Source organism: Stegostoma tigrinum, chromosome 25 (assembly GCF_030684315.1).
Source record: "Stegostoma tigrinum isolate sSteTig4 chromosome 25, sSteTig4.hap1, whole genome shotgun sequence".
In the NCBI taxonomy this organism is placed as follows: domain Eukaryota; kingdom Metazoa; phylum Chordata; class Chondrichthyes; order Orectolobiformes; family Stegostomatidae; genus Stegostoma; species Stegostoma tigrinum.
In genome coordinates this window covers 35,309,712-35,325,753 of record NC_081378.1, presented here as the reverse complement: position 1 = coordinate 35,325,753, position 16,042 = coordinate 35,309,712, and the positions used below count along the sequence as shown (strand labels likewise).

Genomic DNA, 16,042 nt, shown 5'->3' with positions numbered 1-16,042 from the left:
CTAGTTTTGGACCCCCTCTACCCTGAGGGGAAAAAGATCTTCGCTATTCACCCTGTCCATGCACCTCGTGATTTTATAAACCTCTAGAAGGTCACCCCTCAGCCTCCAACATTCCGGGGGGGGGGGAAAAGAAAACCCAGCGTATTCAATCTCTCCCTATAACTCAAACCCTCCGATCCAGGAAACATCCTTGTAAATCTTTGGGAACCCTTTTAAGTTTCACAACATTTCCCATATAGCAGGGGGACCCGAATTGAACACTTCACATTTCCCAGAATTTAATTTCATCTACGACTTGTCTGCCAATTTCACCAGTCTGTGCCCTTTTGAAAAGTTGTACACCACCCTCATCAAATTAAATAGAAGTTTCCAGTTTTACAACATCATGACAATTTGAATTTGTACATTGGGTGCAAATCCTGAATAAATAATAAGGAAGAGCAATGTCAATCTCAGAGAGCAGGCAAAATCAAGAGGCTAATTAAGACTGAATTGTGAGAGAGTTGAAAAGAGTTGAAGAAAAAGCCCTTTTTAAACTGCCAACAAGTTTTAAAAATCTGAAGGAATGAGCTTGCCTAGTTGTGAAAGTTAATTCTACAAGATAGTGAACTTGTTTTGGAAATAGTGAAGGTTTTTCACTGGACAGTGATAAACCTTTTACTTCAGTTTTACCTTACATTTCAGGTGAGATTATTTGGTATAAATCATGCAGATTCAGAAACTTTGTGCCAGTTGTTTTCAAGATGCCAATTTTTAATACTGCTTCTAAAGGATGACAACAGCAAAAACAGTAACTTCCTGATCTTACGAAACATGTATGCTCGCTGGAAGTTGCAGTTTCCTCTACTACAGTGAAATCCCATGTTTTTAAAAATTAATTTGTTGGATGTGGGCATTGATGACTAAGCCTGCATTTATTGCCCATCCTTAATTGTTCTGGAGAAGGTGGTGATGAGCAGTTGTCTTGAAGAGCTGCAGCTCTTGTATTGCTACATTCATAATGCTATTAGGGAGGACATTCCAGAATATTGGCCCAGCAACAGTGAAAATATAGAGAAGTAGTTCCACATCAGGATGGTTGTGTGGTTTGGAGGGGGAATTGGTGATGGTGGTGTTCCTGTGCATCTGCTGCCCTTGTCCTTTGTAACTGTAAGGGCAGCAAGTTAGAAGGTGCTGTTGAAGGAGCCTTAGAGAGTGATTGCAGTATTTTGTTGATAGTACACACTTCTGCCATTGTGCACTGGTAGGGACTCTGGAAGCTGTCAATCAAGGGCAGATTCATTGTTTCAGCAAAATCAATCAGATCTGCAGTCAGCATTACTCTTACAGCTGTTTGGGGGCAATTTTGTCAATCTAGAACATAGACCTGTACAGCACAGGAAAAGGACCACAATGTTGCGCGCCAAACATGATGCCAAATTAAACTAATCCCTTCTGCTTGCCATTGGTCCATATCCCTCCATTCCTTGCATATTCAGGTATTTATCTAAAAGTCCCTTAAACGCCCCTATTGTATCTGCCTCCACCCCCCGCCCCCCGGTCAGAACCACCTACCATTGTGTAAACAAAAACTTACCACTCATGTCTCCTTTAAACTTTCCCCCTCTCACCTTAAATGTATGCCCTCTATTATTAGAAATTTCAAATCTGGGGAAAAAAAATTGACTGTCAACCCTATTTATGTGTCTCATGATTTTATAGACTTCTATCAAGTCTCCCTTCAGACTGTGTGCCACTCAAGAGAAAACAGCCCAAGTATTTCTAGCCTCTCCTTTTATAGCTCATACCCTCTTATCCAGGCACCATCCTAGTAAACCTCTTCTACACCATCTCACCATCTCCAAAGCCTCCACATTCTTCCTGTAATGTTGTGAACAGAATTGAATGCAATATTCTAAGTGTGTCCTAACCAAAGTCCTATAAAGCTGCAACATGACATCCTGACTCTTATACTCCATTCTCCAACCAGTAATGGCAAGCATGCCATATGTCGCCTTTACCACCCTATCTGCTTGCATGACTACTTTTTAGGGAGCGATGGACTTGAACCCCAAGATCCTTGTGCATATGAATGCTGTTCAGAGTCCTGCCATTAGTTGTATACTTTTCCTTAACATTTGATGTTTCAAAGTGTAGCACCTCGCGTTTATACGGATTAAACTCCATTTGCCATTTCTCCATTCATATCTGCAGTGGGTCTATGTCCTGCTGTATTCTTTGACAACCTTCTACACTATCCACAAGTCCACCTTTCTTTGTGTTGTCTGCAAACTTACTTGCGCATTCATTGACATTTTCATCTAAGTCATTTATATATAATCACAAAGAGCAGATCTCTGCAGAACACCACTAGTTAGAGACCTCCAGCCTGAAAAACGCCTGCATTTCCCACCTACCAACCTCATCCCACCTCCTTGACCTGTCCATCCTCCCTGGACTGACCTATCCCCACCTTCCTACCTATACTCTTCTCTCCACCTATCTTCTCCTCTATCCATCTTCGGTCCGCCTCCCCCCTCTCTCCCTATTTATTTCAGAATCCTCTCCCCATCCCCCTCTCTGATGAAGGGCCTAGGCCTGAAACATCAGCTTTTGTGCTCCTGAGATGCTGCTGGGCCGGCTGTGTTCATCCAGCTTCGCACTTTGTTATCTAAGCTCGCCTGCCTCAGCTATAATACTCTTTGCATGGAAATAAACACTCTTAAGCCCACGAGTACCATTGTGTTCATTTACGTGTCCCTGCCTGTCTTTTTCTGATTTACTGGTCCTAACAGTTACCTTCCCCTCAATCCCTCCACTTTCAGACGTTTTGCTCTGGTTCCTAGCCCCCTGCCACTCTAGTTTAAATCATCTCAAATAACACTAGTGAACCTTCCTGTGAGGATATTGGTACTGCTCCAGTTTAAGTGCAACCCATCCCTGCCCTAGAAGAGGTCCCAATGATCCAAGAAGCTGAAACCCAGCCAAGCATTCATCTGACCAATCTTTCTATTTCTTGCCTCACTAGCATGTGGCACTGGTAGTAATCCAGACATTACTATCCTTGAGGTCCTACTTTTTGACCTCTTTTCTTACTCCCTGTATTCACTCTGCAGGACCTCTGTCCGGTAAACCTTTGTCATTGCGTTCTTTAATTCTGGCTTCTTCATTCAGTACTTTGCAATCTGGCAGGCACAGTTCTTTACTTTTAATTCTAAAAATATGTTCAGTCAAAATTTTAATTATCCACCCTTTGCAGTTCTTTCACTCATGGGATGTGGGCATTGCTGGATGGTGAGCATTTATTATCCTTCCCTAGTTGCCCTTGAGAAGGTGCTGTTGAGCTGCCTTATGTTGAACTGCTGTATCCCATGTACTGTAAGTTGACCTGCAATGCCCTTGGGGAGGGAATTCCAAGATTTTGACCCAGCAACAGTAAAGGAATGGTGATATAATTCCGAATTGGGAGGGAAACTTGCAGGTGGTGATGTTCCTCTGTCCTTGTCCTTGTCCTTCGAGATGGAAGTGTTTGTGTATTTGGAAGGATTTTTGATGGAGGGAATGGATGCCTATGGATGTGGTGCCAGTCAAGATGGCTGCTTTGTTCTGGATGCTGTCCAGCTTCTTGAGTGTTGTTGGAGCTGCACTCATCCAGGCACGTGGGGAGTATTCCATCACACTCTTGACTTGTGCCTTGTCGAAAGTGGACAGGCTGTGGGAACTCAGGAGATGAGATACTCACCACAGTCTTCCTAACCTGATCTGCTCTTATAGCTACTGTCTTTAAATAGCTAGACCAGGTGAGTTTTTGGTTAATAGGAACCCTCGGAATGGTGACAATGGGGCATTCGGAGATGACAACATCACGCCTTGACACCTAATGGCGATTAGAATGTCTCTTTATTGGTGATGGTCATAGCCTGGTGTTTGTGATACAAATGTTGCTTGCCACTTGTCAGCCCAAACCCAGATGTCATCCAGATCATGTAGCATTTGAACATTGGCTGCTTCAGTGTCTGAGGAGTTGCAGATGGTGCTGAACATTGTGCAGCCATTGGCAAACATCCCCACTTCTGACCTACTGTTGGAGGGCAGCTCATTAATGAAGTAGCTGAAGATGGTCGGGCCTGGGAGACCATTCTGAGGAACTGCTGCAGAGATGACCTGGACTGGAGATGATTGACTTTCAACAACTATAAAGATCTTTCTTTGTGTCAGGTATGATGCCAACCAGAGGAGAGTTTCCCCCCGATTACCCACTGATTCCAGTTTTCCTCTGGCTCTTTGATTCTGTACTTGGTTAAATGCAGCCTTGATGTCAAAGGCTGTCATTCTCAGCTCACCTCCTGAAATTCAGTACTTTTGATTGAACCAAGGCTGCAGTGAGGTCAGGAGCTGAGTGGCCCTGGCAGAACCTAAACTGAGTGTTACTGAGCAGGATAGCACTGATGATGGAACCTTTTATTGTACATTGCTTAATTAAGTTTAGTGCTCTTACCAAACTTGGTACAATTGGGTCTGAATATCCCACAGCATAGAAAACCTACATGAAGCAATTGTCCATATATGGTTCAATTCTCTTAAGCTAATTATTTGAATAAATACCTCCTGAATTATGGATATTTGATCGTATGGTTTTAAATTTCAGGGTTCATGTGTGAGAGTACATGTTAAAATAATGTCCATGAATGTTTCTAAATACAAGGGAAGGAAGCATTGTTTTGAGGTATGATTTGGAGCAGAATTAACCAATGAGCTGATGCTTCTTTGTTTGAGAGGCTTTAATTGCAATGTCAAGAGAAAGGGATTTGGGAAAAGAAAACATCTGTCAACACTGAGTGAGGCAAAAATACATATACAACAGATTTGATGGTTTACAGTTTTATATCTTGGCTTTCTTACAGAGATAGACGTCTTTTCTATTCTCTTCATACTGATATGTAACTTGTGGAAAAACATGTCTATTTTTATACCAATTTTTGAAAAAAGACTTCTGTGCTACGTTTCCTAGAATTCTGAGGCAATTGGACATGAATTTGGCTGGATTTTCCATTATTGTGAAAGTTTGTTCTGTATTCCATAATCAAATGTCAGTAAACCTCCAACAATGTTCACCACACTGGAAAGATACAGATTTACGAAAAGCCATTTGTCAAATTACAGTGAATTCTGCAGCTTTGCAGGTCAAGGAGAATTGCAATGTTTTCTTTGTGCAATGCCAATTTGTGCTATCCTGTTTTCAACTTTCAAGAGTGTCCTATTATTTGGTATTGTTATTAGTCCTCATACTCAGGGCAGTGTGGTGCCTCACTGGTTAGCACTGTTGGCTCATAGCACCAGGGACTCTGTTTCGATTCCAACCTCAGAAGACCATCTATCTGTGTGGAGTTTGCATATTCTCCTGTTGTTTATGTGGGTTCCCTATGGGTGCTCCAGTTTCCTCCCACAGTCCAAAGATGCACAGGTTAGGTGAATTGGCTATGCTAAATTGCCCATAGAGTCCAGGGATGTGCGGGACAGGTGGATAAACCATGGGAAATACAGGATTACAGGAATAGAGTAGGTGGTAGATCTGAGTGGAATGCTTTTCAGAGGATCCGTGTGGACTTGATGGCCAAATAGCTTGCTTCCACACTTCAGGATTCAATGATTCTATTTTGCAAAGCAAAAATCCACTCTACCTTTAAGATGTGTTTGTGCATGCTTTACCTTAGACTTCTGAATGGACCTCTCAAATGGTAATTCTTATCTTTTATTTCTTTCTGCATCTTCTCTGCAATGAGGTCTTACATTTTGGTACAGCAAACGGGGGCAGGAATTGTATAATTAATGGATCTTAGGTAATGTGGTAGAACAGAGAGCCCTTAAGGTCCAGGTACATAATTCTTTAAAGTTTGTGTCATGTATAGACAGGATGATTTAAAAAGGCATTTGCATGCTTGCTTTCATTGCTCAGATCCTTGAGTTTGAGAGTTGGGAGGTCATGTTGAGGTTGTACAAGGCGTTGGTGAGGCCTCTTCTGGAGTACTCAATCCAGTTCTGGTTACCCTGTTATGGGGAGGATATTATTAAATTGGAGAGCATTTGGAACAGATTTACCAGAACGCTGTCAGGTATGGAAGTTTCAAGTTATAAAAAAAGGCTGGGACTTCTCTCACTGGAGTATAAGAAGTTGAGAGGGTTTATACAGGCTTATAAAATCATGAGGGATACAGACAGGGATACAGGGTTAATGGTAGGTATCTTTTTTCTGAGGGTGGGGGATTTCGAGACGAGGGGCCATATTTTTAAGGTGAGAGGAGAGAGCTTTAAAAACACACAAGGGGAAAGTTTTTGACAACCATGTGCTTCATATGTGGAATGAACTTCCTGAGGAAGTGGTGGATATGGCACAGTTAGATTGTTTAAAAGACGTCTGAATAAGTGCATGAGTAGGAAAGGTTTGGAGGGGTATGGGCCTAGTGCACGCAGGTGGGACCAGTTTAATTTGAGATTATGTTCGGCATGGACTGGTTGGACCGAAGAGTCTGTTTCTATACCGTATGACTCTGAATGTGTTCTGCACTCTGTTCTGCTACCCTGATGCAATTTATATGGTATGTAAGCAAAACAATATTTTGCATTGTGTCTCAGTATGTGACAACACATATTCAAACTCAAAATAAATGGATGTCTTTAGAGTATTGTACGTATGTTGACAGTTATAGTGAAGGTGAAGGGGAAAAGAGTAGACAAGAAGTTCCTTTGAAAACTGAACTGAAAACGGACAGGAATAAAATCTAATAGCAGTATGGCTTGGAGTTGGTGAGTGAAAGAATATGTTTACGCAGTCAGGTTAAGGAATTTGAGACGGTGAGTGGGAAGCTGCAGAGACTCAGCTGTTTAGAGCTTAGTGTGGCTCCTTCAGGGATGAAGAAGGTTCAAAAAACTATTGATGAGTTAGCTTGGAAAATGGTGAATAATCACAGCTAGGGATGGCATGAAGAAATGGGACAGGATTAGAAGGATTTTGCAACAAGCTAAAATTTGCAGGAGCTTGGCACAACAGGATAAGTCATGGAGGTTTTGAAGAGTCAGAGTTGAGGACAATTGCTTAAAATGTTTAGTGCAAGGTACAGTTAAAGTTTTGTGGAGATTGAGACTGGATAGAACATGAGGGAGCAGAGATTATATTGGGTGAAGGAGAACTTTGTTCTGGATTCTGAGGGAAGCTGCTGAGAAACTGGTGCACAGAGTTCTAAGAATACATGTGGGGCCAAGCCTCTGGTTTTGTGGAAACATCCAGACTACAGAATGCTGAGAGTGAACATTTAGGCAGATAGCCAGAAGATGTTTAGCAGTTTGGTGGGAACTGTGTAACTCTAACATGATGGATAATTGTTGATATTTGACATTGCAATTATAAATATTTATAGAAATAGTTATGGTATAGTTTTAAGTTACTCAATTATGAATTAATGGGACATGTACATCATAGCCTTTCAATAGTATGTATATTCAGATAGTTCAGAAGAATGGAAAAACATAATAAAAGGCTGTACAGCTCACTGTAGTTGCAGCACCCTTCAATAAGATCATGACTGATCTTGTCATGTCTACATCCATCTTGGATGGAGAATGCCAAACATTGACAATCGTTTTTGGGTGGAGAAATTAAATGTGTCTATTTGTCCTTGATTTCCAAGCCAAAAGATTCCAATCTCAATCCCTTCATAGTCTTGAATGTTTGAGTGAAATCTCCTTATTCTAAATTCCAGAGCGTAATAGTCCAATTTACTCATGCTGTCATCCCATGGAACAATTGAGTGAACTTTGACTCCCTCTAATCCAAGTAAATGCTTCTTTAAATACAGAGATCAAAATTGCACATTATTGAGACCACACTTGGAGTACAAAGCCTCATAATTTTAGCCAGACTTTAAGTTCTGTCTTACCAAATGAATGTAAATGAGTATTTCAGAAAAAGACACATTTTGTCAAAGTTTTTCATCTCGCACTTAATAATTGTCACATTTAGTATTTCCAAGAATACCAATAAAAGTGAAAACCATCACTTGTACTGAAAGAGTGTACTGATTTTGCTTGGTTGGCAAGTGGACTGTGGCAGAACTTTGCCATGTAACAGTTGATGATTGACAGTTAACTGCCAGGCTCTGATTAGATTTTAAACAAAGATATATAAGAAAGACGCTGGTTCCTGCATGGGACAAGAAGATAAGGTGGTTTAGAAGGATACTTGGCTTCATCAATAAAGGCATACAAAACAACAGAATAGAGGTTTGCTGATGCTGTATGTAACACTGTTTAGCCTACAACAGGAGCCCTGCATGCAGTTCTGGTCATGTTATTTATAGGCAGGATGTATGGGAATGTATGCAGACGATTTACCAAGATGCTGCCTGGGCTGAAGTTTCTAAGTTCTGAGGAAAGATTTGGATAGGCTGACCTGATAGATGTGTAGAAGATTTGAGGGACATAGATAAGGTGGTGAGGAAGGTGTTTTTTTTTCTCCAACAAGTCACTAACTAGGGGACAGAGCTTCAAGGTGAGAAGGTTAAGAGAAGAGATTTTTTTTCAGCCAGAGTGTGGTGCAAGTCTACAACTGTGTGTAAGAAAAAAGTAGTTCATCAGAAACCCAGATAACAACATATATAAATATATATATGTTCACTTTGCATTGTGGTTGCCTCTGGGGCTATGGGTCAACAGCTGGAAAATGGGCTTTGTGTGGTCAGAAACAAAGGAGAATGCTGGAGAAACAGAGCAGGTCTGGCAGGATCTGTGCAAAGAGAAAGAGAATTTAACACTTCGAGCCTGACATGAGTCTTCAAGAGCTCAAAATTCAGAACTGCTTCAGTTGTGAAGTCATACCACATTTGCAACATTTTAACACTGTTTGTCTCTCCACAGATGCTGCCAAACCACAGTGTTTCTCCAGCATTTTCTTTGAGTTCGAGCTCCTGCAGTATTTTGCCTACGGTGTAGTAAGACATTTTGCAGATAGAATGGGCCAAATGACAACCACCTCCTGTGCTTGTAAATGTCTATGACTTTAACCTTTTCAGGTAAGATTGGGCATGTTTCAGAACAGAGAGTTCCATGAGAATGTGAGATATACAGGAAGAAATGATCTGACTGGGTAGCCATTATCCTGTAGTGTGCTTTAAAGCCATCTTGTTTCAACATTTGATCAGCATTGTATTTTCCTGACTAACTCACCATGGGAGTCTTGGTGGAAAGCCATGCTAAAATCCATGCGCTTTTTACTTACTTAAAGAATCTTCAATAATCTTGCTAATAGATCTTGGTTGCCAGGAACTGAGGTCCCCCTTTGCAGCAAAATTTGTATTTACCTGGTTAGATTTTGATTCTGGAAGAGCAAAATAAACAGCCAGTGCGTGACTTGATTTTGGTGCTTCCTTTGGCACACTGTGCCACGAGTTCAATTTTTAAATTTTAATATCGAAATAAATTATTCGGAAATGTCTGACTGATTTCAAATTTAACACTGGAGACAATTGAGTACTTTGCCACTCGCATAATGCCAATTGATAATGTACACATGGATCCATATTCAGACCAATTTTTCTTTTCTATTCATTATATACGCATCTTGAAATGGTAAATAGAGTAATTGCAGTTAAGCTTGTCTGACTAGGAATAAAATGTTGAGTTTACACAAGACATGCCTGTAGATATGTGTTTAATGTGGACAAATGTGCTAGTTCTTTTCACAGTGAGTCAAGAAAGGAAGTGTGCAAAGGCAAGATTTAAATAAGAAATGAGTTTTTTTAATATGTGCAGCATTGAATGCAAAAGGAAAGTGTGTATAGGTCACTTGTTAGGCTTTATTTGATGTACTGTGTTTAATTTAGTGGGGCACCTCATTGTAAAGGCTGCAGCGAGGATTCACTGGAATGATGGGCTATTGTAGGAAAGAATTTTCAAAGTTTAATCTCACTGGATTCAAACATGAAGTCAGTCGTGAAGGTTGGTCACTCTTTAAAGGAAGTTGTGAATAATTTTTAGAAGTAGAAGAGAATTGTTTCTATTGTTTGATAACAAGTGATAAACTCCAGAATGATCACCATGAATGAGGAGAAAGTTGCAAGATTGTTGTTTGTTTGCAACGTAGGGTTTGTAGAAAGTGGGATCCTTTATCTTCTAAAGTTATTGAGGTAGATGCTAAATGATATTCAGAAACAGAGATAACAAAGTGTGGAGCTGGACAAACACAACAGGCCAAGCAGCATCTGAGGAGCACAAAAGCTGACGTTTCGGGCCTAGGAAAGGCTTTTCTGATGAAGGGCCTAGGCCTGAAACGTCAGCTTTTGTGCTCCTCGGATGCTGCTTGGCCTGCTGTATTCATCCAGCTCCACACTTCGTTATCTTGGATTCTCCAGCATCTGCAGTTCCCATTATCTCTGATATTCAGAAACAAATTGGCTAAATGTCCCAATAATGAAAAATGAGAAAACAATACAATGAGAGATAATGGGAACTGCAGATGCTGGAGAATTCCAAAGGGTCTAGGCCCGAAACGTCAGCTTTTGTGCTCCTGAGATGCTGCTTGGCCTGCTGTGTTCATCCAGCCTCACAAACAATACAATGAAATCAGATTAAAGTGGTGGAAATTTAAAGCTAGTACAAATATGAATGACACAATGATTGATTAACTGATTCATGGTCCTGTTATTTCATGAAGATGTTGTTTTCCTGTTTTTGTATTTCATTATCACCTTTTCCAGAGAATGGACCCTGTGTTTCTGTTTACAAGTCCACATCATCCTCACTTTTACAGCAGTGATAGTTCCTGGTTTCACAGTTGGCGGGAATTATTGCTGATTTTGTAACACAGTGACTTAGTGAATCTTGAGTGGAAACTTTCAAGGAATTCTTGTTGAAATGTGGACAGCATGTCATTTGTTTAAGCGCTGATTTTGTGTTAATGATAACAGTAATGTATTTCCTTGAATGTTTAAACTTTCAGTAAAATTGTGTATAAAATAAAAGTAAATCTTTGCAACATCTTCTTCAATATAAATGTGCTTTTCTAAGGTTCTTAATGCAAATCACTGACGGAGCAAAGAATTGATCTGTGAAATTTCCAAAAGTATTTGCTAAAACACTGTATTGTTCCCTTTTTGTTTTCCAGCTCCAGTGATAAACAGATTTACTCGACGAGTATCTGGTAGGAATACAATTTGTATTTATAATTCTCCTTAGATGATATGGATTGTGGGAGGAAAAATGAAATTCATACTGCAGAAGTTAGTTAATTTTTGTACTGTCTAATTACAGTGTTGTATGCTTAAGGACAGTTCTGCACTTCACTCAATCAGTGGACCATTACAATATTTTCCTCTGGAATTATGTAGTACAATGTGTCAGCTAAAATATAATAGTGTTCAGCAGCTGAGAACACTGCAGAATTTATGAAATACTGATGGGCAAATTTAGTAGTACACTTCTGATAAAGGAAAAATTTATGGCTAAGGAAATGACTTTTAACTTACTGATTTAATGTAAATGACTCATGTATATTTGCTTTCATCAATTATCACTTATAGTCTTACCCTTGGCAGCAAGCTATTCTGTAAATAGGTTTGACAATTTAAAAAGGCTTGATGTCCTAATTATGTGGTCAGAAGTGTAAAATATTTGTGTTTAGGATTAGGATTGATTTTAATCTTGATAATTTAGTTTCTTCTTACTTTCATATATAGAACAAAAGTATAAGCTACAAAGAATGAAATGGTTAAATTTGATTATTCCTAAGAGACTTTTGGGTCGAATGTGTCAGAATACAAGTTAGCTGAAAGTGCAGGTTATATGATATGTTTCTATTGTACCAATGTTCTATTTTTGTGACTGCATTGTGAAATGCGATAGCTCAGGCAGTCTTCAAATACGAAGTAGGACTGGAGTTCAGGATGATTAGTTACATTTTAAATGAGAAACAAGTTGGCAGCTGGTATTTTTGAAGGAAATATCTCCTTTCGGGGTGTCTTGTTCACTATAACACTTGTCATTGCTGATTCATTATGGCATGACTGTTCCTAAGAGCTTGGAAATACCTTAAATATTTCCTTAATGATTTGTTAGCTCAGTTGGCTGGCCAACTGCTTTATGATGCAGAGTGATGCCAACCGTGTGGGTTGAATTCCCGCACCGGCTGAAGTTGCCATGAAGGACTCTCCTTCTCAACCGATTCTCTCTCTAAGGAGTGAGCACCCCTTTGGTTCAGTAGAACTATGGTGACTTTTAAACTTTTGCAGAACTTGGGGAAGTTGGCATAAAGTGGAGAGGTCAAGTTTAGGGTCATCTTAATCAATATGCCTTGAACCACATCATGTGTTGTGTTTACTCAGTCATCTGGGGATCTCTGCCATTTTAGCCTGCTAGGAGAAACAATTTCAAATTTTGTTGTCCCTTCCTAAAATATGACCTTTCTTTCCTGCTTTTTCAAATTGATTCAATGAAGCATTCAGTTTCACACCACCCTGAAATGGGCAGAAGAGAGGTGCTTCTTCTGGAACTAAATGGGTGATATTTCCAACGTTCCATTTGAGGGGGAAAAGAAACTCCTTTGCATTTCTTCCCCTGATACACCGTGACAGATTTTCTGGGTATCCTGAGAAATTTTGTGGTAATTCTGTCATTGAAACATATTGCATTTTCAGGAACTGAGTCGGCTGACTTTGGAATTTTTTAAACATTTCGCCCAGCGCAGAAGTGAGAGGTTAGAAACTAAAATTTGTGGTCAGTGCAGAAGTAGTAAAACAATCAGTTCATGTGGGATACATTTAGCTGACCAATGAATGTGTCTTTGCTTATGCAGGTGCAATGGATTTGCTCCTTTTAAAGGCAAAGTGAAGTGTTTTTTTTTCTAGCCAGCAATTTAGAGAGAAATGAAGAGTTCAAGACAGGCTACCAGATCACCCTGGTATCCTGTTTTCCTTCTGGGGGTCAAACAGCAATTAAATTTGGAGTTCCAAAATTGCATGTTTGTGTAATTCAAGCTCCAATTCACCCATCTTGGTGAGATGATTGGAAAGCCTTCAAGCTAACAGCGTAGCTTTACCTCCCATGTCAGATTTTCCATTGCGAGGTGACAACTTAAATAAAAGCATTGGGTCTCATTTTAGCCTAGTGTTTTTTTTTAATGTTTTCCTTTGTCCAGAGCTGGCTGGAGGCAGAGAGCTCAGCTCCAGGATCTTTTTGTGCCAGTTTTAGTTGGAATGTCTATGGATTGCAGAAGTTTCAGGAACTTCTGAAAATATGATCAAATTATGATTCTTGGCCATTTTGAATCCAGGAAAGTTGTCTAGCTTTAAAACAAATGGAATTCAAATTGAGAATATAGAAGGGAGTGCAGCCTTCTTTAGAATTTCTTTCTTTACCCTCTGGCCATGATGCAAATGAAAAGTAAACTTGGGTTGGCCAGGTGTTTTTGAGGCACTAAACAGTTTTATGTGAACTGCATATTTTTATTCACTCTTGGGGCATGGGTGTCACTGGCTGGCCAGCAATTTATTGCCCACCCCAATGCTGACTTGAACTGCTGCACTCAAAATGCTGTAGATTGTCCCACAATACCCTTAGGGAGGCAATTCCAGTATTTAGATACAGCGACAGTGAAGGAATGGCAATACGTTTCCAAGTGAGAATAGTTAAAGCCTTGGAGGGGAACTCCCAGATGGTGTTGCCATGTATTTGCTGCCTTATCCTTCAACGTGGAAGTGATCATGGGTTAGGAAGGTGCTGTCTATGGACCTTTGGTGAATTACGTAGAACGTAGAACAGTACAGCACAGTACAGGCCCTTCAGCCCATGATGTGGTGCCGACCTATTATTCTATCCTGCATACCCGACATTTTACTATCCTCCATGTGCCTATCCAAGAGTTGCTTAAATGTCCCTAAAGTATCTGATTCCACTACCACTGCCGGCAGTGCATTCGACACGCCTACCACTCTCTGTATGAAGAACCTACCTCTGATATCTCCCCTATACCTTCCTCCAATCACCTTTACAATTATGCCCCCTCAAAATAGTCATTTCCGCTCTGGGAAAAAGTCTCTGACTATCCACTTTATCCATGCCTTTCATCATCTTGTACGTAAATTTGCTGCAGGGCATCTTGTAGATGGTACACACAGTGTGATTGAGCACCAGTGGTGGACAGAGTGGATTCTTGTGGATATCATGCCAAGCAAGTGAGCTGCTTTGGTGTCAAACTTCTTGCGTGTTGCTGAAGCTGCACCCATCCAGGTAAATGAGGAGTATTCCATCACACACTCCTGACTTGTGCCTTGTGATGCAAGGCTTTGGGGAGTCAGGAGTGAGCTATTGGCCGTGTTATTCCTAGCCTCTGACTTGCTCTTAAAGACGGTTTTATGTGGTGAGTCCAGTTGATTTTCTGGTCAGTGATGGTAAGACCATTGAATGTCAAGGGGTAGTGGGTAGATTAGTTTTGTATGGCACAAATATTACTTGCAGTTGTCAGCCCAAGCTTGTATATCGTCCAGATCTTGTTGCATTTGAACATAGACTGCTACAGTGTCTGAGGAGTCATGAATGGTGCTGAGCATTGTGCAGTCATTGGTGAACATCCCCACTTCTGACCTTATCGTGGAAGGCAGGTCATTGATGAAGCAACTGAAGAAGGTTGGGGCTAGGATGCTACATTGAAGACCCCCTGCAGAGATGTCCTGGAGCTGAGAAGTCTGACCTCCAACAACCATGATTATTTTCCTATGTGCCAGGTATGACTCCAACCACTGGACAGTTTGACCTTGATACCCATTGTGGCATTGAAGAGTGCTGGCAAAACTTGTATGACTCGGTCAAATGTAGCTTCGATGTCAAGGGCTTTCACTATCACCTCACCTCTGGAATTCAGTACTTTTTTGTCCATGTTTGAACCGAGGCTGTAATGAGGTCAGGAGCTGAGTGGCCCTAATGGAACCCAAAATGAATGTCACCATCCACCAGCTTTGATGCACTGGTCGTGTTAAATCGGGTTTATGGGGATAGCGTAGGTCTGTGTGGGATGCTGTTCAGAGGGTTGGTGCAGACTCGATCGGCTGGCCTTTTTCTGCACTGTAGAGATTCTGTGATTCCTTGCCTGAGCCAGAAAGATTTGACTGACAGTCAGCAATGATTTCATGGTCATCAGTACATTCCTAACTCAATATTTTTATTTTACCTGCCGTGGTGGAATTTCACTGGGATCATGAGTTGCTAGGCCATTGCCTTCCCATTTCTGTGCCCAGTTTCTGACTGATTTCTTTAAATGTAATGGTCATCCTACTGATTACATTTCCTACAGACTCCTGATTTAATTCTTTGACATGTCAGTCTTTTGTAAGATCATCCGTTTTATGACTGCTTATTCCCTCTTCCTTCACCAACACCACAGATCCTTACCAATGAATAATCTGTGTGTCTGCTTAGACCATTTGATGTCACCACCTAGTGATTAACTATATCATCCCAAATGGTACATCACAGAAAGTCAAAGCAACAGAATCTAATTCCAAAGTAATATATGTAAAAGTATACACATCCTATAGGCATGCTGCAGTATTATGAAACCAAAACATTTTCCCTTTTGCCTCAAAGCGTGTTAGCCTAAGTCTTTACATTTGTCTGAATCATTGAAATACCAACAAAATTATGAACTAATAACATTAGTTTCAACCTCGACCAAATGGCTTTCTTCCTTACCGAAAAGTTTCTTCTATTGATAGCCATAATCAAACAGAATATAACTTAATTCCTCCTTTTAATCTGGTTAAAATGATTAATTATTGGAAGATTGCTCAATTCTATGACCGGAGAGGGAGAGATGAGGATAAAGGATGGAAAAAAAAAGCTTGGGAAAATGAGTGGAACTTCTGAAGCAGCTGCACAGATGGATGTGATATTGATGCTTCAGGGCTTGGTCCTCCCCATTTCTTAAATCTTTTTATCCCTTGGTGACAGAGGGAATACCCGATCTTGATGCACAATCTCTTGCACTCCAACCACCCTAGCAACTACTCTGCTTTTTATTTGC

The 16,042-nt window shown here is 40.5% G+C and overlaps 1 protein-coding gene across 6 annotated transcripts in view; it reads left to right on the top strand.

Moving 5' to 3' along the window:
• LOC125463301 (cAMP-dependent protein kinase type II-beta regulatory subunit) overlaps positions 1–16,042 on the top strand; it is a 99,318-nt gene that overhangs the window by 25,389 nt on the left and 57,887 nt on the right. For 5 of the 6 annotated variants that reach the window (XM_048554423.2, XM_048554422.2, XM_048554421.2 and 2 more), the window contains one exon: positions 11,135–11,170. In XM_048554423.2, the coding sequence (XP_048410380.1) occupies positions 11,135–11,170 (36 nt within the window). Of the gene's footprint in view, positions 1–8,970; positions 9,045–11,134; positions 11,171–16,042 lie in introns of those variants that run through there. The other variant, XM_048554424.2, reaches the window with a different exon arrangement.